This window comes from Nicotiana attenuata, unplaced genomic scaffold (assembly GCF_001879085.1).
Source record: "Nicotiana attenuata strain UT unplaced genomic scaffold, NIATTr2, whole genome shotgun sequence".
NCBI lineage: Eukaryota > Viridiplantae > Streptophyta > Magnoliopsida > Solanales > Solanaceae > Nicotiana > Nicotiana attenuata.
In genome coordinates, this window is record NW_017670939.1 from 377,524 (window position 1) to 401,409 (window position 23,886).

Genomic DNA, 23,886 nt, shown 5'->3' on the forward strand with positions numbered 1-23,886 from the left:
ATCACATTTGACACACGCCGGTTATATAGCAGGAATGACTCATAACACGCAATAGATGTACGCGCCTTATAAGTTTTATAAAATAGCGAATGCGACTTATAATACGCATACTCGAATATGCTATACTTCCAGCGACTTCCTTAACACTTTGGGCACTGTTCTCAAAACGTGCAGGATTCATGAACCTTTTCCTAACTCCATAACCTTAACCTACGCCGATCACCTAACCCCTCGCCGGCACACGTTAGATGCTACCGTCACCGTCCACCATCTCCGACTATGATTCCTCTTACTTCTACGTCAGCAGTACTTCTTCCAACTTCACCAAAATCCTTACGATCTTCTCTTTTACCAACTCTTCTACCTCTATATCGAGCTCGCCTCCGCAAAAAACTTAATCTGGTATTTTAACCTAAGTGCTATTTCCATTTCTCTAATCTCTGCTTAACTTAAATACCAGCTTGTTATGTTAACTTAATGATGATGTCATTTTACTGTGTTATTTGATTTTTTGTAGAGAAGGTTGAGAAATGGAACTTGTAGGGCAGAGTTTGCAAACGACGCGCCTATCGCCGTCGCTATCGGTGCTTGCATTTTCAGCTCGTTGGTTTTCCCGACTACTTACACGGAGGATGACGAGGGCGACTCCGTGATTGATTCTGCTGATGCGAGGTTTGCTGTTATGGGAATTATCAGCTTCATTCCGTATTTTAATTGGATGGTGAGATTTCTCGTCGCGCGTATTCATTCATTTATTCTCGATTTACGTTTAGGGTTTAGAGTTGAGGTTTTAGCTGGTTTGACAATAACGTAAAAGCAGGGGCAGAAGGCTGTATATGTCTTAAGAAATCTACTAAATATGTATAAAAATTGAATTCGGAACTCAGTTACTACCACTTGAGGTCACTATCCTAGAATTCAGAAATCCATAAAGTTTAAATCTTGGATCCGCCTCTGTGTAAAAGTAATTAATCCATTTAGAGGATGCATATAACTGATCCTAACTAATTTGAGATTGAGGTGTGGTTAATTGATTGATATCACATTTTACTTTGTAGAGTTGGGTTTTCGCGTGGATGGATACTGGGAAGCAGCGTTACGCTGTTTATGCTCTTGTGTATTTGGCTCCATATTTAAGGTATGGAGCTCTCAAAACTTAAGTTTTCTAGCTGATGTTTTAGTATTCAGTATGTCTCTGCACCAGCCTCAATGAGTAGATAATGATTTGGCTTCCTATCTAGGATGCTAAGGACTTATCTGCAGTTACTGTATGAGCTGGGATGAGTGTGTTATAGAGGATATCAATTAAGTTGATAAGCATTTTTCTCAACTAATAATCTAAATAGCTAGACTACTTAGTTGAATAAGTTTAAAAATCTGCTTATTCTATAACACCTTTTGTCCTCTGGTTTCAGATTTGATATTTTGAAACAGTTGCTTGTATACCTGGGATGTTTCTGATGTTCAAATTAGTGTAATTCTAATTATCTTGGGAACTTTCTCTTTCTCCTTGTTAGATATATGATTTGTAGAATATCTTGAAGTTCTCCGGTTGCTTGAAGATTTAGGGTAGATTTATAGTTAAACCTCATATGGAGCTTGAACTCCAGATATGAAGAAAGTATATTATATAATCCATCAACAGACGAATCATGAAACAATTTACTCAGTTTTCCTAATGCCTTCCTCTCCAACTACATATTAAAAAGGCCTTCCCGTCAGATAGTTGATGTAATAAACATGCTAAGAAACTGCTACTTGAGTACAAGGCGTGCATGAACCTGAAGATCTCCAAATGCTTATACTATTTTCAGACTGAATTATAAATCAAAGTGAAGTGGTAAAGTTCTCTTGACTATAACAAGCTATGTTACATGGATTTGTTTGTGGATACGTATCTAGTGCAGGGTGTCTGAAAGTATCCGGGAGGGTATGTCAAGCTTTTCGCTAATTTTAGGTGTATTTTGAAAAATCAGCATGAAATAGCTGCACCTTATCACAATTGTCATAGACAGGTCATGGAAAATGAAGGACCCATGTAACATAGACGACAAGATAGGACTCCTTTGTGCTCTCTTTCTATCAGCGTGCACAAATACATTTATAGCATAGTACTCTCTGTTCCAGGAGTGGCTGCTTATCCTTCTCGATTTCCATGATAAGCTGCCAGTGTTAATGCGATTGTAAGATTTAAAGTTTATTGCTTGGAAGACAATTTATCCTAACCGTTGGACTATAAACACTTGTGAAAATCTGGAGTTTATCGTTAGTCTCAGAGGTGGCTCTAAGATTTTCACCAAGAAGCTTCAAAAAAAGGAAACAAAATGGTGCTACTGAAGCTCGAACATGGGACCTTATATAAATCTTTTTTTTTTTGGATCAGGTAAGAAGTTGTTTCATTAATCAAAGCATCCAGAGGATGCAGCATCTTACAAAAGAGAAAGCTACACCAAGCATAATCTATCAGACCACCTAATTGTTCATGGAGCTAATAATATCTAAAAGTAAATTGGAGCTATTAGCGTCATAATGATTTCACCAAGCAAAAAGATTAAGAAGACATCTAGATTTTAAAATATATGTAGGAGTTGAAGTTCCTTCGAAACATCTTTGGTTCCTCTCTTTCCAAATACTCCAGATAATGCAATGAGGGATCATCTTCCATATACTTCTGATGGGTTTCCCAACTCTCATGTTGTTCCAGCTTACAAAAACTTCTTTCAAAGATCTTGGCATAACCAGCTAATACCAAAAAGCATAAGGAACATGTCCCATATACCTTTGGCCACTACACAATGTAAAAAAAGATGGTCTATATCTTCACGGCAATTTTTACAAGTGTAGCATCTGTCGCACAGTATAAACTTGCATCTTCCTTATATAAATCTTGAATCTTCCTAATCATTACCCTAATATATTCATTATGTCAAGGGGGTCCAGTAGTGTGAGCGCACACACATAGATATACACATTATTTTACCTATAAAACAGTGAAGCTTTCTGACGAAGGAGGTTCAGTTGAAGCCCCTTGAATCAAGACAAGTCTGCTTCTGATTAATCTGTAGACATGCTAAGCTACTTTATGCTGAAGGCAGTAAAGCATAAGCCTGATTTTAATGCCACTCTTAATGCAAAAGATTAATCTAGTGGTCGCCCTTCTTGTATATTGTTGAATAAAACTTTTAACACCCTCTGAATGACAAAAGTAGATGATGTTTCTTTATGTCAAACCTCTAAACGCTGCTATACGATTGAAAAGATGGTCAATAGCTTTTTCCAAAATTTTCCTTCAAATAGTGAAAGCTCTCACTAGCTCTTTTGTTTCATTGTGGATAACATTGGATTCTAAGGAAAGTGGTATTTTCTGCTGCAGTAGCTTTAGCCAAAGCGACTACTTCAGTTTTTCCAAATGTTTAAATGAGTCGTTTTGCCTTTATATTGGTAACCAGGCATTTCATTCTCATACTGATGTTCTTCTATGCATGCAGAACCAATCTGTCTCTTTCTCCTGAAGACAGCTGGCTACCAATTGCTAGCATCCTCTTGTGCATCTTCCACATCCAAGTAATACATCTACAGTCTATCTCAAACTCAATAAATCAATTATACTGAGGTTCTAATTGGAAATATTCTCTGGTTCCAGCTAGAAGTAAGTATCAAAAATGGAGATTTTCAGGCATTGAATAAACTTACTGGGACTGGAGAGGAACTATCATCAGTTTCTAGGAAGAAAGATGATAGAATCTCTGAAGAGGTATCAATCACTTGAAATACTTATTACCAAAACTAAATGATTTAGAAGTTTAATATTCGTATCTAATATTTTTTCAAATTGGATTGAAGGAGGAAACAAATGATCATAAGAACTTGCCTTCAGCACAAGAAGAATCAAGAGATGAGATAAGGAGGTGGAAAATTTCTAGAAAGCCTTCCGGAAATCCTGAGCACTTGAATGAAGCTGAAGAAGATCTTAGTGGAAGGGAACACTAAATTTGCTTAAGCTCAGTTTTGAGGAGCTCAAAGCCAATCCTTTGATGGAGCACAATAATATGCTGGAGTATAACTATGTAGGCAGTTCAGCGTCGGAAAAAATTAAGCACTTCTGTGTCCGCAAAAGTAGATTGATCTTAATGTGCTATGATTCAACTCTGCACCAGATATCTAAATGGTCTGTTATCAAGATTGGATCAGCAGAGACTATTTTTTCACAGCTGTAGTATGACTGACTTAACTGTTTTTGATTGTATTTTAGTGGGGTTTTCCCCTTGTGCTGGTTCTCTATCTGAGCTCTATTTGGATCACCCCTGGTGGTGATAGTGATAATGTTGGGAGTCGATGAAAGCTTGTAATTTTAGTTTTTGACGCTGAACATCCTTGAGTTTCTTGCTATGTTGGCAGGTCTCGGCTCAGAAATTGTGTAATTTCATCAGGAAGAATTTTAGAATCTTGCATCTGGGTGTTTTTGATCCGCAATTCTTAAATTCCAATATTTGCAGTGCGTAAAATTATTGCATAGAAACCATGCCTATTCAACAGTAGAAAATAGTGGTCATAGACTCTAACCGCTTGTTTACCTGTTGTATTGTATCGTATTGTTATTTTAAATACAATGTTTGTTTTGATTGTTACTTAAATTTTATTGTATCGTATTGTTTAATCCATCGTTACCAAACAACGAAAAGTGCCACTTTATGGAACGACGAATTTGGTGTGGTGACGTTATTAACTTATTTTTTTTCTCTCATCTTGCTCTTCCTTATTATTTGACAATTTTTTTTTTGATGAAGCCTTCCTTATTAATTAAATAATTATATTTTATCCTTTAGCCTACTTTTATATATAATTATTCTATTCCGTATCCTATTTTTTTTTAAGTGATATTGCAAGGTTATTTTTCATATTAATGGTTGGTGACATCATGAAACGACGACAAACAATACAATCTATCCAAATATTGTATTCTTTACACATTATAATGCATTATGAAACGACATGTAACAACAATCCAAACAAGTTGTAAAGTCGAACGATATCAGCAATAAATTATATCTTAATCCCCTAGCAAAATAATTTGTAGTGTTGGAAAGAAATAGATTAAACACTACATTTTGCTAATTGTAAGGTTTTTGTGTCAATACAAAGTGAACTTTACATCGACAGCAAATCACTTGTCCATAAGAGAACGGAGATTAGAAAATATCAATCAAAAATTTAAAATACTAAGGGAAAGTATAGACATCAAAATATTCCTACCCTGTCTTTCATAATTTACTTTTCCCAATTTTGAAGCCAAATAAAATTGTTTAATTGGCACCTTTGCTTTTCCTTATTTATTATTCATTTTTATAGTAATATTTTCTACTTAAGAAATAGTCTACTTTATTTAAAAAAAAAAAAAAACTACCCCTGGTTGTTACGCTTCACGTTTTCTTTCCCTAGACGCAGCGCGCGCCTGACATTTGCGCTTATTAGAAGCTTTGTTAGTTATATTAGTTAAAATCCATTCTAGTATTCCTTTCTCATTCCAGAAGAAGAACAGAAGCCCTAAAAAGCTGAGTTTAGTCTCTCTAAATCAATGGCGGAATCAGGCACTGATGCAAAGACAAAGCTGATAGTAGAGCTTGTACTCTCCGCTGCTACGGCAGCTTTAGGGATGGTTTTCATATTCGCTGGGCTTCGTCATCTCGATCCCAATCGCGAAGCTTCTAAGAGAGCTCTCGAATCCCGCAAACAGCTCTCTAAACGCTTAGGTCGTCCTCTTATCCACACCACTCCTTATGAGGTAAACTCAGAAAATACGAAATGGTCAATATATCTATTTTTTTTTATCTCTATTCACGCACCATTTTCGCTATATTTTGGATTTTTTTAGAAACTAGTAGTATATAAAAGTACTACATATCGCGGTTGATGGAAATTTTAGTGTATTTTACTTTTGATGGTGGTGCTCGGGTCAGCTTGAGCATTCCTTGACTATTTCCACCGCGTACTTGGTACACAAGCACATGTACAGAGTAACTCTGCCACAAACGCTTAGGCCGAGAAATCACCTAGTAATTTTGTCTCTGCTAGGATTTAAACCTGAGACCTCATGATTTTTCTCACTTCATTGACCATTGGGCTATACCCTTGACCCTTGGATGTTATCGTGATTGATAGAAAATTCTTTCAAAATAATTTTGAGAAAACTATAGTAAGAATATGTTTGACTGCCAAATGTTAATAGTTTATAATGTCGTACAATGATGTGAAATGGGAAAGAGTGGAGTAAGGGTTAGTTATGATGCTTGCTTACATCCCGCTTAGCGTTATGGAAAGTTAGAGAACCTCTAATGTTAGGGAACTCACAAATTGTTGACTGTCGGAATGAAATGTGTCCAAATAGAGTGAAGTGGCAGTGTGAATTCATATGCCGACCCCAACTAGCTTGCGGTTGAGGCGTAGTTGTTGTTGTTGGTGACAATTTTACAGGATATGATTGCTGGGATTGTTGTGGTTTGACCTTCTTGGAAAATTTGGTGTCCATTTATTGAATAACTCTTTGCAGGATATGATTGCTGGAGATGTTGTGAATCCAGACCACATAGATGTGGAGTTTGATTCGATTGGGGGGCTGGATGGGATTAAGGATACTTTGTTTCAGCTGGCCATTTTACCTCTGCGAAGGCCTGAATTGTTTTGTCATGGGAAATTGCTTGGTCCAATGAAAGGGGTTCTGTTGTATGGACCACCCGGGACAGGGAAGACAATGCTTGCTAAAGCCATTGCAAAAGAGTCTGGTGCTGTGTTCATAAATGTGAAGGTTTCTACTCTCATGAGCAAGTGGTTTGGTGATGCGCAAAAGCTTGGTGAGTATTTTGAATTTCCTTTGTGTAGCTAAGTTTGTTTTACATTAGAGGTCTAACTAAATTATTGTTCTGTCTTTTGATTGAAAACTCCATGTTAAGTGCAATGATCTGTTGGTTGGATAGATAAGAAATTGGAGGGGTTGATTTAGCATGCTAAGATTTTGATATATGAAAAGTTTTTACTTCCCTTTCACGCTTAGGAGTCAGGAGGGAATGTATTGCTTAAAGGATGCACAATTTGTTTGCTAGTGTTCTGAATTTTTTATGAAGGAGCTACTCCAATCTGTCTTTACAGTAACGCGGTGTCGCTGAAAAGAAGAAAGTGGAAAGGTGTAGGAGCTATTGGAGGGGTTAGGTTTTAGGAAGTGGAGTCATGGGATGCAGATGCAGCACGCTATCTTCCTTCATATGTGAATTTTGTAGCAAGGGATTGACTTTCTATTGCTAACAAATGCAGTTACTGGAAAGTGGGAAGGAAAGAAGACGAAACTGGATAAGGCTAGACTGCATATTCATCTGCATGCTATATCAGCATTAACTAGCTATATGTTCATAATAAGCACATGATCTTTGTTTTTCTCTTTAACCTTTCTTTCCCCCCCTTATCTGTTTTTGGTTTGGTTTTTTGTTGCAGTTGCTGCTATTTTTGGTTTGGCCTATAAGCTCCAGCCTGCTATAATATTTATTGATGAAGTTGACAGCTTTTTGGGCCAGCGTCGTGCAAGTGAGACTGAAATACTGACTAGCATGAAAACTGAGTTCATGGCCTTATGGGATGGTTTTACTACTGATCGTGAGTAACAATCTGCGAATAGCTGGTTCTTTTTTGGCTTCACTTCGTATTCAAATTCACATATAATTCTAGCTTTTAGTCATGGAAATTTATACCACTCTTGTACTTTCACATTTGGGTCTTCTTTGTTTGAAATATTTCTGTAGCATCTACTTAACGGTGTTTTGGAAGAATGCTATATAATTCAGTACACTGTGCTTGGATTGATATGCTATTTTACAATAGTTACTTTCTATCTTAATGCTGTAGGACACAGATACTTGTAAGTTACATTAGGCACTAGCTGACTAGTTATGTTAAAGAATTGATACATTAGCTTGTATTTTAAGGAGTGTTTGTATAACCATTAGGCATAGTATGTCCAAGGAATGAATCCTAAAAAGTACAATTGACTTGCTTTAGAAAGGAGGGGGTGAGGGTGGGGGCTAGATACCTCCTAGGGTTACGTCAATGTGGATTAGTGATTACAAGTGACTTGCATTAGAAAGGAGGGGGTTGAGAGTGGGGGCTAGATACCTCCTAGAGTTATGTCAATGTGGATTAATGGCTCTTAGCATTGTTACCTTTTTCCTTATTATAGGTATCTATATAGTGTGGTTGGGTCGGCTATGTATCCAGGGTCTTACCATTATTTTTGACTCCAAATTATTGAGTATTGAGTGAAACAGCTCCATATGGAGTGAAATGGATTTTGAGGATTCATAGCCGACCTCAACTTGAGATTGATGTTTGCTTATACAACAATAACTATGCCTCAATTCAGCTATTTCTCAACTTTGATGGAATTAAGTGGCTTGGGAACTCACAGGATTTTTAAGTTGTTGGTTTAGGCAAGGGTTAAGTGAGAAAGAGCTGTGGCATACAACTCCAGCTTGTATCTGGTGGGTGATTCGGAGAGAAATGAACTCAAGATGTTTTGAAGGCAAACAAAAATCAGTCCACAGGAATAGATTAGATTGTATCTTGTTATTTCACTTTTGCATAAAAAGGAATATGCAAATGAGGCAGAAACTTTAATTCCTGTATCCCTCTAAGATTAGAAGAGGGCTACACTTTTGGTTTTTTCCTCAGTTGTACAGAAAATTCCAGCACTACCTTTGTGCTGTTATGAATACCACTATTACCATTTCAAGAAAAAAAAATAACTTTGCCTGTATCACAAACAAGTTAGGGTCGGGTATATGAATTCTCACTTCTCCATTTAAGCTCAGATCATGTCATCATCATACCAAATAAAAATAAGTGAGAACTAATTTAAATTAAAAATAATAGTAATAATAATAATTATTATTATTACTATTATTATATTAGAAGTTCTCTAACAAGACTAAATTGTACTCCCGCTAGTGGATATCACCTATATTATTTTTTTCTTCCATTGTGTCCTATCTTTAGCGAAGTCTGCGCTGATCCCAAGAAATACTAGGCCTTACGAGACAACTTCGTTCCCATGAGATTTTAGGTCTACCTCGTCCCCGAACCCAACTTGTTTGGGAAGTGAGCTTAAATTGATATTTACTTATATCCATTGATAAAGGAACTTGCTTTGGATTGCTGTTTAGTTGTTTCAGTTTTTGTTCTTTAAGTAATGTATACATAAATAATTTTTCCCCTTAAATATATACATAAGATGAACAGCTGTGCTGTTAAAAAAAAAAGAAAAAAAAGAAGAAGACGGGAAGGAGGTGGAACACGTGACCAGGGTTTTATTCTGAACCTTCTCTACCAGTGTGCCGGGGTTGCTGTTTAGCCAATCTAAAAAGTGTATCAATCAATCAACTAATATTAGTTGGAGAATCAGTTTAAAAATTTATACTCATCTTTTCAATTAAATAGGATCATATAGATACATGTATGGTTAATTATTTGGCGAAGCAGTCTTGCCACACTGATCACTGCAATGTTGTTCCGCCCCTGCCTTGGTAGCTTTATTACTTTAGTTTGTTAGGGAATTATATCTTATTTTGACATACTTCCCATTGTTACTTGGTGCTTTTTGTATGAATTTCTTGCAGAAAATGTGGCCTTATACAACATGTTTCATGAATGCTATGCTATATGTAAGTGATAAAGGAATGAATTTTCCTTCTCTGCAGAGAATGCTAGAGTTATGGTCCTGGCAGCAACCAATCGCCCAACTGACCTTGATGAGGCAATACTTAGGCGCTTTTCTCAGTCATTTGAGATTGGGAGGCCTTCCCTTAGTGATAGAACAAAGATATTTAAGGTAGTTTTGAAGGGTGAGAGAATTGAAGATAACGTTGACTTTGATCGACTTGCTGGCTTGTGTGAGGGATACACTGGTTCAGACATTCTCGAGGCCTGCAAGCTAGCTGCCTTTATTCCTCTTAGGGAGTATTTGCACGATGAGAAGAAAGGAAAGCAATCACAGGTACTTCCGCAAGTTGTTATTGTAATTGATTGTTATTATCTGTTTTTCCCGCAACAGCAAATGTGGGGGTATGCATGCGCGTCATAGATCAAATATTTGTGCAATTGACTATGACTTCTAAATAGGCATGGTAACTGTGCATTTTAAGGATTTGCTCCCCGATCTGGAAGTACATGTGTACTGTGGCAACGGCCTCCTTGAGTCTGCCTGTCAAACTGACTTTTAATAATGTTATTTTGGCAGAAGATATGATATGATTCGGAGGTTAGAAAAGTTGTAGTTCATCTTTTGGTTTACTTTACATTCTGGTCATTGGAACTGCCAGAACGAAGTGGAAAACTCTTCTCATATAGGCAATGCAGATGTCTGGAATCATACTGCACAGTCATGTTTTATCTTAATGTGGTGGATAAATGGAGCCTATTCTTACATGTTAATCACTTTAGATATGGTGTTGCTTCAATGATGATTCGTTGTGACTAAGTCTTCTGGCAAGTCTACAATTTCACAGTTTCACTATATATTACAATCCTCATCTAAGCAAAGATTGATTTGTTGTTTATGTTATAGGCACCAAGGCCATTGTCACAGTCTGATCTAGAGACAGCTTTAACTGAATCAAAGAAGACCAAGATTACTGCTAGGAAACCTGCTGTAGTGAGCTTTCGGTTGGATGATTATGAGGTCTCACTTCCGATTTTTGGATTATATCAAAATGTTCATTCGTTAAGTGTTGCGCGATAGATGCTGCAATGCGGCAGATTATTGTGCTTTATATACTTTTACGTTTTCGTTTAGTGACAAGATTTTCTTTCATACTTGCAGGATTTAGACTAAAGCTGGCTCCAGCAGGAGGTAGTATGGTGTTCAAGTGATGACTATAGGCATCTATTGATGAGATCATTCCATAGGCCTTTTCCATTCGGAGAATCTCAATGCTCTAACCTGCTTAGGAATTTGGAAGATAGATAGATCATTTAACTTCATTGTTTCAATGTTGTAAATACCATGAAAAAATAGAGGAGTTGCATTAGTACAAGCTCATTTAACTTCATTGTCTTTGGAAGGATCCAAATGATTGCTATTCCTGATAATTTGAATGATGGAAAAGAACTCAAGTGCAGCTTTATTCCTTCTTATTTCTGTAACAAGTCCAGTGTGTCTGACTCTTCATTTTGTTTTTTGGATGTTGTGTGTGGGACCACAGTCCTTGACATGGTACGCTGGGTTGATCAGTTTCTTTCGATCGACACACTTTCTCTAGATTTACGGATAAATGCAGTGAATGGAGCTTACGGACAGAATCTCAAGTATTATTCTATTTAAGGACATACAAGTTCAGTTTACTGCATTTACAAAACTTTAAAAATAATAAATAAGCAACAAGGTGGTTAAATTTTATCTGCTTCTGAAATTGATCTATCAATAGGAAAGGGGCTCAAAATCCTCAACTTAAAGCATAAATCCAGGCCAACACCAGCAAAAAGAAAGATCAAAAGATTCTCAGAAACATAGACCGCGCCATCAAGAGCATGAGACCAGAAGCTGCCAGTATCCAACTCTAATGGTGGTCCACCTCCGAGTGTAGCAAGGCCTGCATTAAATGGAAATAGAATCGTTTAGTTTATAAATACCAAAATTATTGCGGAAACTTTCTTTGGCAAGACCAGGATAATACAGCAAATTGAATGGGCTAGAACTAGAATATGTGTGCATCACCATACTAGTTGCAGCCAAGAAACAAGTATCCGATTCAGCTAAGCAATAGCCTTGAGAACATCCTTTGCCAGCTGATTGAACTCTTAATGTAATCAATCAGTCAATCAAGCATCCCTCGAATCTAAACAAGTTGGGAATTACCAAAGAAAATGGAAGGAGAAAAGTGACACAGTACAATGACTTAGTATGAGTATATAATACCTTTGACAAAACCAAATGCTGCAGATGTCCCTGACTTGAGCTGAAAATTGTCCAAATCTCTTCTTACAGCATAGCGAAAGGTTACACCAAACAAAGCACAACTGATAAAGGTGATTGAAAGAGGGAGTATTAGCTCTGAATAGCTGGTGATTCGACTTAAGGAAATGGGAAGCCCTGCAAGCGTGCCAACGATTGCAGAAATTGAAGCCGCTTTTATGGATTCTACTCTCTCCTCATCTCTATTTATTACATCCCCGTCTGTTCCCCTGGAAGCATCTCTCCTTCTAGCATCATCACCAGCGCTGAGGGAGCGCTCAGCTTCTTCAATCATTGCTCTTGCTTCTGAAATATCTTTCTGGCATTCTGCAATCTTCAATTGCATCAACCTATCAGTACCTTAACTATAGCATGTAGCAACAATTGTTCTCGAAAAGCTTTAATGACTTCTTAGAGCATCTGCAAGACTATGAACTATGCTAACATTATTCTTAAGACGTTCGGAAACTTGTAACACACTCCTACTTAAGGTGCTAAAACAAGTCAATCAATCGTTCAACTATGTGTCAATTTCAAAGTAGTTGTGTCAGCTATATAATTCCTTTCTAGCTCTCAATCTTACCCCATATGGGCAGACAAGGTGCTAAAACAAGATTTCCGTAAATTGGACTGAGGTCGCTTGAGAGTCCCCTTTACCCAGTTTAACTTAGTAAGCAGTTTGTTTGCAGTCCCTTATGATGATCCATTGGCTATTTCGCGCACATAATCAAGTAAATCTATTATGATCTCGAAAAGCATAGAATTAATATCTACAGTCTGTTCTAAAGCTTCCGAGTTGAAGTGCCAACCAATGTTGTCAAATGCTCATTTGAGGCGCGCTTAAATCCTGAAGCTCAAAAAGCTCAGTGCATGCGCTTCGCCTCGCTTAGACTGCGCTTCTGTGTAGGCAACGCACTAAGGTATGTGCCGCATTGCCCATAAGTTCTATCTTGAATAGAGCGGTACAAAACAATAAATATAATTGACAAAAAGATATATTAATTGTTAAGGAAATCATTATGAATGAAATTCTTAATTTGTTCTTGCATTACATAATTTTTATTTTATTTTTTCCTTCATTGCGCCTTTTTAAACTAAAGCCCACACTTCAATTCCGTTTTGCGTTTAAAGCTCCGATAGACCTGGAGCGCTTTTTAACGCTTTTCGCCTTTGACAACACTGGTGCCAACTAAAGAACCACACTTCCTTATTTAAAGGCATGAATTCAGATCATTGCTCTTTATTTTCCTGTGGTTTAGCAATTGCAGGTCAAGACGACTACAATGTAGTTAGGTACGAACAATCTATATGCATAATGACAAAAAATCTAGGAACAAATAGTAATCCCTGTCAAAACATAAAGAATATCTAAAATAAAGCTCAACCTTTCTCTCAATAAATCTATCTAGACTAAACGATACGATATGATATGAGACAGCGAGATACAATTGGACAGCAGAGGGCTGCCTGTGCCCAAAAGCAGTGATTCACTTGCTCCTTTGTACATAGAGTTAGCTAGTCGTATCGAACACATGTTATTCAATCGAATTATTATGCAATAATAGCAAGATGTACTAAAGCATAAACAATTTAAGAGTGAGAAAGAAGGGAGAAAAAGGATTTAAACTTATGATACATTGACAAAGTAGAGATTTCTTGCAGCACCAACGTATTGAAGTTTATGGGTTCTGAAATTGCCGCCGAACCCATAGCCCGTCTTAGTTAGCAATTTCACAATTAAATATATATACATAATTAACAGATTTCCCAATACAAATATAAGGTCAAAGAAAACTCGCGTGTTATATAGTAGTATTACAGCCAGAGCTCTCTATAACAACATACTTATATAACAACACTTCACTATAAAAGTCAAATTTTTACGGAACCAAATGTCATGTTTTGTTATAATATAGGTTCTCTATGACAGCAGATCCCTATAACATCCAAAAATATGCGAAACAAACGAGACTGATATAGAGAGATTTGACTGTAGAATACAAAAGTTAAATTGAAAAGAAAAAAAACTGACCTCAGAAGTTCTAGTTTCAAGCTGAGTTATATAATCCTTCAACAATTTAACTTCCAATTCTTGTCTTTCAATATCAGCAAGTTCTTTCTTAGCCATTTCTACTCTTTGAGTTGCTTTCTCCAACCCATCAAGCAAAACCCGGTTTTCTTCTCTGTTCAAAAGTTCCTCTACTCTTTCGTCCACAATACCAGTCAGTGCATCCTTCAAATTCCCCGTTTCACCATTTCCTGAGCTATTATTATTATTAATATTATTACTATTGCTGCAATTTATAGTTAGAAATTTTACCCGTGAAAATGAAGATGTGTCTGATAATTTCAATGGATTATACACTCTTTTACTAAAGAGGATTTTTGGGTGTGGAAGTAATGAGGAAATTGAGGTGGCTACGGTGGTCTTCATAATGTATTCTCCGGCGGAATTGGCCGTCGATAAAGAGCGTGGCAGAGCTTTTTTACCTTATCGTCTTGAAAACAATTGTTTGGTCTTTTTTTTTTCTTTCCTTTTTTCTTTTTCTTTTTCAATTTTTTTTCTTTTTTTTTTTAAAAAAAAAATTGGACCATTTCTCTATTTGTGCGTGGCATGGTAGGGCTGTGCACGGATCGGATCGGATCGGATTAGCATATTTCGGATTCGAATTTCGGATTCTAGAAAATGCAATCCGAATCCGATCCGAATTATATCGGACTGGATCGGATTTTAAAGTTTGGATCGAATAGGATTTCGGATCGTATTATTATGCCTCAAAGTTAAAGTAATATGTATATTTTCTTTGTAAAAGAAGCAATACATTAAGAAAAATTCATGTTTATGCAATTATGAGAGTACTATGATGCCAATATAGTTAAATCTAGCAATTGTAAAGGTAATAACTTGGAGGTTGATGTAAAGGAAGTACTGACTATCCAAAATTAAAGTGTAGTATTTATACATGCCCTAATAATTTCGAATTTCGGATCGGATTAAAATATACCAATCCGAATCCGATCCAATCCAAAATTCGAAATTCGAAATTGAATGGATCGGTTCGGATTTCGGATATCCGATCCGAATGAACAGCCCTAGTGGCACCCTTTCGCAGGGGCCATACTAATCTTCTCTGTATCGTTCTAATTTTATGGAATGTCTACGAAGGGACATTGTTTGGTCTTTTTACTAAAGCAAATCTATATATATATATATATATATATATATATATATATATATATATATATACTAGTTTCTCGGCACGTGCGTTGCACGTATATGCCGAGTCCATTTTATATAATAATATCATTATTACTATTGAAATAAGGCTTTTGAGTATATAATTACATGAAAGAATTAAGTATATATGTGAAGGATCAATGTGGAATCATGATTTGTTTATCGAGGACACAATAATTGAGTCGTCTAAACGTACGAAGATGAACAATCAATAATCATATTTATATTTTACAAGTTGCATATATTATTTATATTTCATCCATATAGGACATCAAATGAACACCTGTCATGAACTTGTGTAATAATAACTTAATTTTTTTATTTGTAACTATTATCTCTCTTATTCTACTTCACCCTTTTACAGTTTATGATTTTATTGTTACTAAAATACAAACAACATCTGAAAAGCTTGACATTAAAATAAGGGAGTAAACAAGTACAAACATATTAACAATTCATATATAAAGAATTACCAAAGATAGAACCGTCAGATAAATTTCTGCAAATAATAAATGTGGATTAATGTATAGTAGTTTGTTTGTTGATAGAAAGATGATTAGATATCCTCTAAACATAAGATCAGCAATCAAAGTTCCAATATGACTTTTTTACTTATTTTTATTTTATAATATAAAATATAACGAAGTGTATCTTACCTAATATTTCTTTATAAACGATATTTATTTTATCTATTTTAAGTGCTCTGTCATGACTCGGACTCTTTGTTGACAATAATTTTCCTCTTCGAAGTGCAACAATAAACTGACCATGTGAGAAAATATGTTGTAGTAGATACGATCCAATTAGAATCATGTTGACCAAATATTTATTTATCATCATCGCAATAACCATACGCTAAATTATTTTCGAACGGATTGGAATGAAAATCTTTATAAATTTTACATGTCATTGGCTGATTTAGCATCTTTCACTTTTTAAAAACTTTCACCATCTTTTCCGTAAAGATTTTTCATGATAAAGTAACATTTATATTGATCACGTTAGTATTTTAAGATTATAAATTGCATAAATTTCATTAACTTATCCTACTACGTCAATGATAATTTTTTATTAAAATTTATTGATTTTAATTAACTTATCTTTCATTTGTAACTATTATCTCTATTATATTTGCTCCGTTCATCTCCAGTAAGTGGTTTTACCGTTACTAACACGCAAATTGCGTCTGAAAAGTATGAGATTAGAATTAGTGGTAATTATCAAGTAATTATGATGTGTGAAGAAAATTCAAAAATTTATATAAAGAATTGCCAAATGTAGTCTTGTCATTAAATTAACAGCATGCACTGGAAGTAGCTATTATTATTATTTTAGTTAATATTTTAAAATAATTATAATTATTAAAAAAAAAAAGTATCACCAACTGCGTGATGAGTAATGCAAATAACCTGTTCGAAGAGAACAAACAAACTTACATTAGGTACAATATTAAATTTGCAATAAAATATAAATTATTAAATAAAATTGATACAAGTGCACGTACTTATAATACAAATATAATGTCACATACTTAAATAATTAAACATTGATACTTTCATAACACGTACATTAAAAATTGAACTCACCACAATACATGTTTATATATTTACAATGTACATACATCTATAAAATTGGGACAATAATAAAGTTACTTAAATAATTTCATGTGATAGTTTAATTTGTAGTAAATTTTTTAAACAAAGTAAATTAGCCAACGTGGAGAATTATTGGATTTGGCTTATTTTCATGAATCATAATCAATAGTGTACACAGACACGTTATATTGTGTTACTTTACTTCCATAAACTAAGAATTGAAAAATAGTATTGCTATCATTAAGCAAATTATCACTGATTATTAAGCCATCAGTCGGGGAGTGTAGTTTCAAAATTTTATAAAGTTTCTTCATTATCTTCAAGGAGTATACAAATAAAAAGGAGAAATAAGTCCATGAAAACCTACCTTGCAAGAAGATGCTGTCTCAAAAGAGGTATGTGATCTCGCCCAACTATGCCTTATAAAAAGGACAATGCGGTCATTGCAAATATAATCCGGTTTACAAGTCCGGAGTCGAATCCCACAGAGAACTAAGGTTTAGCTACAGCTGTTCACTATCACCAAGAAGACAAGCTTGAACAATTCCTAACTTATAGATATTAAGATTCTTCTGTTTAACTAATTAACTAACAAATTAAAATAGTAAATTAACAACTAACGATACTGAGGGTTAGAGAAAAGATTAAGGAGGTCTAGAGTTATGATTTTCCCAATTGTCGGAATCCTTCCCGCTATGTCTTCTATAATTTCGCCTAAGTGTTCTCTACCGATCATGAGCACTCTTATTACCGTAAATCTCTCCCGAGTAATTACGACAATTTACTAGACGCACTCTCCCGAACTACGCTAGCTGGCTTTTAATACAGCTCACTTCAGACCGGACCCAAGGCTTCGTTATCCCTAATCCCACCTTTAAACCCTCGGTTATTGATCCCTCATATACTCTGGGAGTGGTGTTGTTCAATAATTACCTAAATATGCACTCTCTCCCGAGTTATGCATACTAAATAGGCACAGCTAATTGAGAGCTCTTCAACCAACTACAATATAAACGTAGTTGAACAAATAGAGAAAAGTTATGGCTCAATTATATAAAAACATAACAAGAATTTATCCTACAAAAGGTTCTATCAAAACTCTAGATAACAAATTAGCTATTCATAATAGTATGTAAAACTACAATACTAAAAGTCATAACCAACAATGAAAAATAGGAAGAGGAAGGAAAAACTCGTAGAATAATTCTCCGCCTTGCTCCCAATGTGTTCTTGCCTCCTTAGGTCGAATCTATGTCCAAAATATGTCCCCTGCTCCTTCTTGGCCGGCTTCCTTCGTTTAATATAGGGTTTAGGGCTTAAAATCCCGTATTTTGCACATAAGTCCCTGAAATTTCCGCCTCCTGCCGCAGTTTTGCCGCGGTCGCGGTGGAACTGCGGCCAAACATGCCCTCTGATTCTTCAGTTGTCCGCGACCATCTTCTACCGCGGTTCTGCCGCGGTCGCGGTGGAACAGCGGTTTTTCACCCTGTTCCGTTTGGAATTTGGAAAAACGTAAAACATGAAAGTTGTAGCCCTTTGAGTTAGCTTTCCAATCATATATTGTGGAGCCCAAATGAAGTTCTTAGCAAAATGTTATGTCTATTTTACTAGACAGTGCGCAATATGCCTCCTCGAGTCTTCGTTCGTACTTAATTATCAAATTTGACCCCCAAACATGATCCCGGCTTAATTCCTTGAACTTTTACTCAAACTTTAAAGCTCCAAATCACTTGAATTCATTCCATAACATCTATATATCTCGGAATCATTCCTACAAGGCATAAAACACACCGTTAGTGCAAAACACTAGCGATTAAAGCGCAAATCAATTAAAGTGCAGTAAATTAGAGTGTAATAAGTGACTAAAATATGCAATTATAGCCTATCATCAATACCCCACACTTAAATCATTGCTCGTCCTCGAGCAATCAAACTACATTTTTTTTATAGACACGACCTTTTTAAACAATTCTCCTAACTCATCACACTAAGAGTATTTAAAATAGACTAAGCACAAAAGTGTAACATCTTCACCTCAAGATTTGACTCACAAGTACCACGCATTATTCACAACTCACCTACTTACTCTAACATAGAGGTCACTGACATTACCTTTCCTTCATGAATCAAGTGCCCTCACACAACACAAGAGAGTAGTTCCACACAATAAAATTTAAGAACACTTAGGAACTCAAGATAGAAAGAATTCACTCACTCTCAGAAATAACATTCATATGCCACAAAAGATGCACCATAGGCTTGCCCGTAGTGTACTACTCCACTAATCGAGCTCATTCAATCTCGGATCAATTAGAACTTTATTTGGTTGTAATGTAGACTACGGGACGGGTAGGATATATTTAGATATAAGAGTGACTACACCTCCCTAAGCACTTTAATACATACATTTTAACATTTAAACTCCATACTTATGTCAAACCAAAATTCCAGCTTCACATCAATGTAAATTATCCCATTCTTCTTTAAGCACACTAACGTCAAGAACCACCACTTATCAAGGAATTATTATTATTATTATTTTTTTTACAACAATCCAGCTATTTTTTTTTCCAATTCAAGTGGCTTTTACTTTTTCAAAACAGTGCACCTTTCTCCTTATTTCATTAGTTCCACTCAAAAGCCAAACCAACCACCCCACACTTTAACTTTTACAAAGTTCATAAACAATTCAAGTGCTCATGAGAGGTTACAATGGTTCAAATAGATGGTTAATTCCAACAAATGGGTAAGGCTTGTAATGTGGTTGCCAAGGAAACAGGATTACAGGCTCAAAGGGGTTAACTACGATACATAACAATTAGGTGGGTAAATATACATATCCGGCTCAACAAAGAAACGCCTATATCACTTCCAAGATTGAACAAAATTACTATTTCGCTTTGGAAACACACAGAGCAAGTTCTAGGCATCAAATGCAATGCACTGAATAACGCAAAACCTTACACACACATGGCACATAACTCACTCAGGATTGGATTCATAGACACTCTAGTCAAAGCAGTTAAGCAAAGTTAAGATCATACAATTTAAGGTACTTATACAAGAGTCAAAAATTGAGCCTAAGCGTCACAACCAAAGTACTCACTATTCTCAAGGCATAACAAAGTCAAGAGATGTTGCTTCAATTCAAAACTCAACACAATGGCTCCTATTCCTAAAAAAAAATTAACTACACACGGTTCAAACAAAACCCTTGGAAAAGAACCGCGGCACAAAGAAAAACCAAGGGGGAATTATTACACTACCTAACAAAAGAAAATCTTTTTTTTTAGACTTAAATCCCTCAAGAAAATTGTCTAATAGATCCATCGTCGGGAAAATTCCAATCTTTTTATAAAAAAAATTATTAAACTAACACAACTAAAATAGCATAGAAAGTCACCCAGACGATTTCCTCACCCCACACTTAAAATTTTGCATTGTCCCAATGCACACCATAACTAATAAAAAGGGTAAAAGAGACTCCCTGGTAGGCCAAAGGCCGAAGCACTAGCCGCTCATGGGGTACTCAGACTTCTCCCAGCTTGGTCCTTCGTGCGAGTACCTCACACTTAGTTCCAACCATTTGGTTTGCTGTTGCATCCTTCCAATACCTTTGCTTTCCATGCTCCTAGAAAATAAAAAATTGACACTACAAAAATAATACAATTAAAAATATTAAAAAAAATAAAAGAAAGTAATAAAGCTGGGTTGCCTCCCAACAAGCGCTTGATTTAACGTCACGGCACGACGTGAATCACTTTCTGCCTCCACTTTGAACTTATGAATCGGACCCCAAGTTTTGATTCTGCTCTATGATCATGCTCCTGGGGTGGTGGAACGAATCTGACTGGCCCAATAAAATAATGTAGTATTCTGCACTTCTTGGCCTTTATATGAGGTGTGTAATCCCGACTTTCTGGCAAGAAGAATTCCAGAATGTAAGCACTTTGTTCCTCATTCCTTGACTCCTCAAATGGCTCGGACGACTCTATTTCCATATCATCATCTAAACACAATGTGGAAAAATGCTTGGAGTGAGGACCAATGCGCTCAACTACATGAACATTGGGACTATTTACATTCTCAACACTAATGACAATAGAGTCAACTAAATATGTATCATCAATATCCTTGGTTGACTCTAGTATCTCTTCTACAACATCGACATCCTCAAAATCTAGTGTGATTGATTGTTGGTGTTCTACTCTAGCCTCCTTCTCTAGCTCATCAATTTCTGTATCTAATTCACGCTCTTCTTGGATACTATTCACAATATTGGCTTGTTGAGCATTAAAAACTTCAACCAGTTGACTCATGTGAACTTTCAAGTTGTGAATAGTTTCCTCCTGCCTTTCTATCCGCAGTAGTAATTTACTCTGTTGTTCCAAAATGCACTTTAACATATCTTCGATCTTCTTTAGGTCAGCTTCCCTGGGTTCTTTGTTCCTATTAACTTCACCAGAAAAAGAAGAACCATCAAAGTAAGGGGTTGGGGGAAGGTACGAAATATAAGCACAACCGTGAAAGTAACCATCTTGACCACCACACATATCACATACATTCCACACATAAGATTGAGTTGGTGCACAAAACTCGCTCTCAGGAATATTTTGATAATTTTGCCCTGGGTGGTTTCCTTCACAATATGCATAAGGAGGATCAAAAGTAGAATTACCAACAACAAAATTCTCATAATTCTATGATGTCATGTTTCTCAAATAAACAAATAAAAATAAAATAAAAAAATAAAAATCAAATAATAAAATAAAAGTTCAAACTTGAAACCTAGCAATATGTACACCTACAACTACACCGTTAGTTCCCCGGCAACGGCGCCAAAATTTGATCACGCCCAACTATGCCTTATAAAAAGGACAATGCGGTCGTTGCAAATATAATCCGATTTACAAGTCCGGAGTCGAATCCCACAGAGAACTAAGGTTTAGCTACAGCTGTTCACTATCACCAAGAAGACAAGCTTGAACAATTCCTAACTTATAGATATTAAGATTCTTCTGTTTAACTAATTAACTAACAAATTAAAATAGTAAATTAACAACTAACGATACTGAGGGTTAGAGAAAAGATTAAGGAGGTCTAGAGTTATGATTTCCCCAATTGTCGGAATCCTTCCCGCTATGTCTTCTATAATTTCGCCTAAGTATTCTCTACCGATCATGAGCACTCTTATTACCGTAAATCTCTCCCGAGTAATTACGACAATTTACTAGACGCACTCTCCCGAGCTACGCTAGCTGGCTTTTAATACAGCTCACTTCAGATGACATACCTTGCAATATCGTTGGAGTACTACCCATTCCTCTTAACCATTGACCGGATTGCCTTGGACATAGGTCCTGGGGGACTCCATTTGTTGGTGTAATTAGTTTATTAGGTTCTTCATGTACTGTGGAAGGAGTTAATGTCGCCGGATTTTGCTTATTTCGTCGAGCCATAGGTGGTAGCGCTCATTAATAGGCTTTGACTAACATGCGCAGGTAGAGCTTCTCTCTCTTCTATCTACATCTTGGAAGAAATTGCAGTTAACTGTACTGCACGTGTACTTCAACATGCATCAACAACCATATGCTTTTTTGGCAGTTAAAACATTCTCAAAGTTTGTTAAATTTCTTCAAAAGATGGCGCTGCCAGAATGTTGAGGGTCAATTATGGTAATACCCTCCTGACCAAGTTGTAACTGGATGACCTCTCTTTTATTAGCCAATATAGATATTTTATTATTTTGCAATTACAAAAATACCCTTCTTGATCCGAATTTTAACAGGATGCACCTCTTCGTAAAAATTGCACGGGGCGCCCTATTTGGGCGCCCCTTTTTAACCTGTAGCCGCTTTGTCTTTCTGTTTGCACCCATATCCGTTTTTTTGTTAAAAGCCATTTGAAAAGACCATTTTGCCCTTCCTTATTAAAAAGACTACTTTCTCTCCAAGTATTCGCTAGTCCTTTACTTTCTCTGTCTCTCTCTCTCTCTCTCTCTCTCCCGTTATTCGCGTTTTTTGAAGTTCTTCTCTGAAATCAAACGGTTTTCGTTGTTGTTTTTGATTTTTCAACTGCTAGTCGTCGTTGTTCCCACATTACGATTTAATCACAGGTACATTGCATTAACAATCTGGGTTTTATTTCACGATTTAATTTCTGATTTTGGTTTTGATGGTCATGTATTTATGATAAAATATTTTCTTAGGGTTTAGTTTGATAGTCATGTGTTTTTAGGTTTTTTGAACGAGTGTTTATATTGTTAATGAAAATTCTATAATTTCTTCTGTGATTAGACGTTCAAATTTTGAAATTTTTTGAGAGTTAAACAGATGATACTATAGTTCAATGATATATTAGATATGAGCTGAACTTTTTTTCATGTTTTGGCATTATTTTTGGATTTGAATTTGTGTTTTGTTTTTTGTAAAAAATTACAGCATGTTTTTTTGCTGAATGTTTTGTGCTTGTAACTGGTGAAGTTCTGCTTTAGGAGCTGAAGTTTTTGTGTTTGTAACTTGTGAAGTCCAGCTTTAGGAGCTGAAGTTTTTGTGTTTGTTACTGGTGAAGTCCATCTCTAGAGCTGAAGTTTTTGTTTTATACCTGTCGAACTTCAGCTCTATAGCTGAAGTTTTTGTTTTATACCTGTCAAACTTCAGCTCTATAGCTGAAGTTTTTATTTATACCTGTCGAACTTCAGCTCTATAGCTGATTCCGCCAAGAGATGGTGGAATGACTTTGTGTAGACTAGACCAGCTGGGTCGCCTGCTTTGACTTAGGACCAGTTCTCTCAGATATTTCTTGAGAAGTTCCTTCCTGTTACACTAAGATAGGACTACCATAGGCATTTCGAGCGTCTCTAGCAGGGCAGTATGACCGTCACTCAGTACGAGACCCGTTTTGTTGATTTTGCTCGTCATGCTCTTCTTATACGTCCTACCAATAGAAAGAGGGTGAGGAGGTTTATTGAGGGACTCGCTCAGCCTATTAGATTGTAGATGGCTAAGGAGATTGGGAGCGAGATTTCTTTTCAGACTGCAGCCAATATACTAGGCGAGTCGAGA

General features: G+C 36.1%; 3 protein-coding genes across 3 annotated transcripts; 2 read left to right on the plus strand and 1 right to left on the minus strand.

Annotated features, from left to right (window-relative positions):
- Window positions 1-97: 97 nt before the first annotated feature.
- LOC109244647 lies at window positions 98-4,466 on the plus strand. Its single transcript, XM_019411770.1, has 6 exons — window positions 98-402; window positions 518-721; window positions 1,059-1,138; window positions 3,489-3,564; window positions 3,644-3,754; window positions 3,844-4,466. Exons 1-6 carry the CDS (start codon window positions 280-282, stop codon window positions 3,988-3,990), a joined length of 741 nt encoding a protein of 246 aa, XP_019267315.1. The 5' UTR covers window positions 98-279; the 3' UTR covers window positions 3,991-4,466.
- A 953-nt stretch (window positions 4,467-5,419) lies between these two features.
- LOC109244648 (ATPase family AAA domain-containing protein 1-like) lies at window positions 5,420-11,184 on the plus strand. The gene is made up of 6 exons (XM_019411771.1): window positions 5,420-5,782; window positions 6,548-6,848; window positions 7,483-7,641; window positions 9,738-10,033; window positions 10,604-10,717; window positions 10,859-11,184. Exons 1-6 carry the CDS (start codon window positions 5,576-5,578, stop codon window positions 10,868-10,870), a joined length of 1,089 nt encoding a protein of 362 aa, XP_019267316.1. The 5' UTR covers window positions 5,420-5,575; the 3' UTR covers window positions 10,871-11,184.
- Window positions 11,185-11,321: 137 nt separating this feature from the next.
- Window positions 11,322-14,518, minus strand: LOC109244649. The gene is made up of 3 exons (XM_019411772.1): window positions 14,022-14,518; window positions 11,954-12,323; window positions 11,322-11,627 (listed from the first exon to the last, which is right to left on the minus strand). The coding sequence occupies exons 1-3, from the start codon at window positions 14,421-14,423 to the stop codon at window positions 11,425-11,427; spliced, it is 975 nt and encodes a 324-aa protein (XP_019267317.1). The 5' UTR covers window positions 14,424-14,518; the 3' UTR covers window positions 11,322-11,424.
- Window positions 14,519-23,886: the final 9,368 nt, after the last annotated feature.

Coding starts and splice junctions, on each gene's coding strand:
- LOC109244647 (XM_019411770.1), top strand. CDS start 280: ATGATTCCTCTTACTTCTACGTCAGCAGTACTTCTTCCAACTTCACCA. Junction 403..517: donor TCCGCAAAAAACTTAATCTG/GTATTTTAACCT, acceptor GATTTTTTGTAG/AGAAGGTTGAGAAATGGAAC. Junction 1,139..3,488: donor TATTTGGCTCCATATTTAAG/GTATGGAGCTCT, acceptor CTATGCATGCAG/AACCAATCTGTCTCTTTCTC.
- LOC109244649 (XM_019411772.1), bottom strand. CDS start 14,423: ATGAAGACCACCGTAGCCACCTCAATTTCCTCATTACTTCCACACCCA. Junction 12,324..14,021: donor TTGAAACTAGAACTTCTGAG/GTCAGTTTTTTT, acceptor ATGCAATTGAAG/ATTGCAGAATGCCAGAAAGA. Junction 11,628..11,953: donor AGCATTTGGTTTTGTCAAAG/GTATTATATACT, acceptor CATTTAATGCAG/GCCTTGCTACACTCGGAGGT.
- LOC109244648 (XM_019411771.1), top strand. CDS start 5,576: ATGGCGGAATCAGGCACTGATGCAAAGACAAAGCTGATAGTAGAGCTT. Junction 6,849..7,482: donor TGGTGATGCGCAAAAGCTTG/GTGAGTATTTTG, acceptor TTTTTGTTGCAG/TTGCTGCTATTTTTGGTTTG. Junction 10,034..10,603: donor AGAAAGGAAAGCAATCACAG/GTACTTCCGCAA, acceptor TTTATGTTATAG/GCACCAAGGCCATTGTCACA.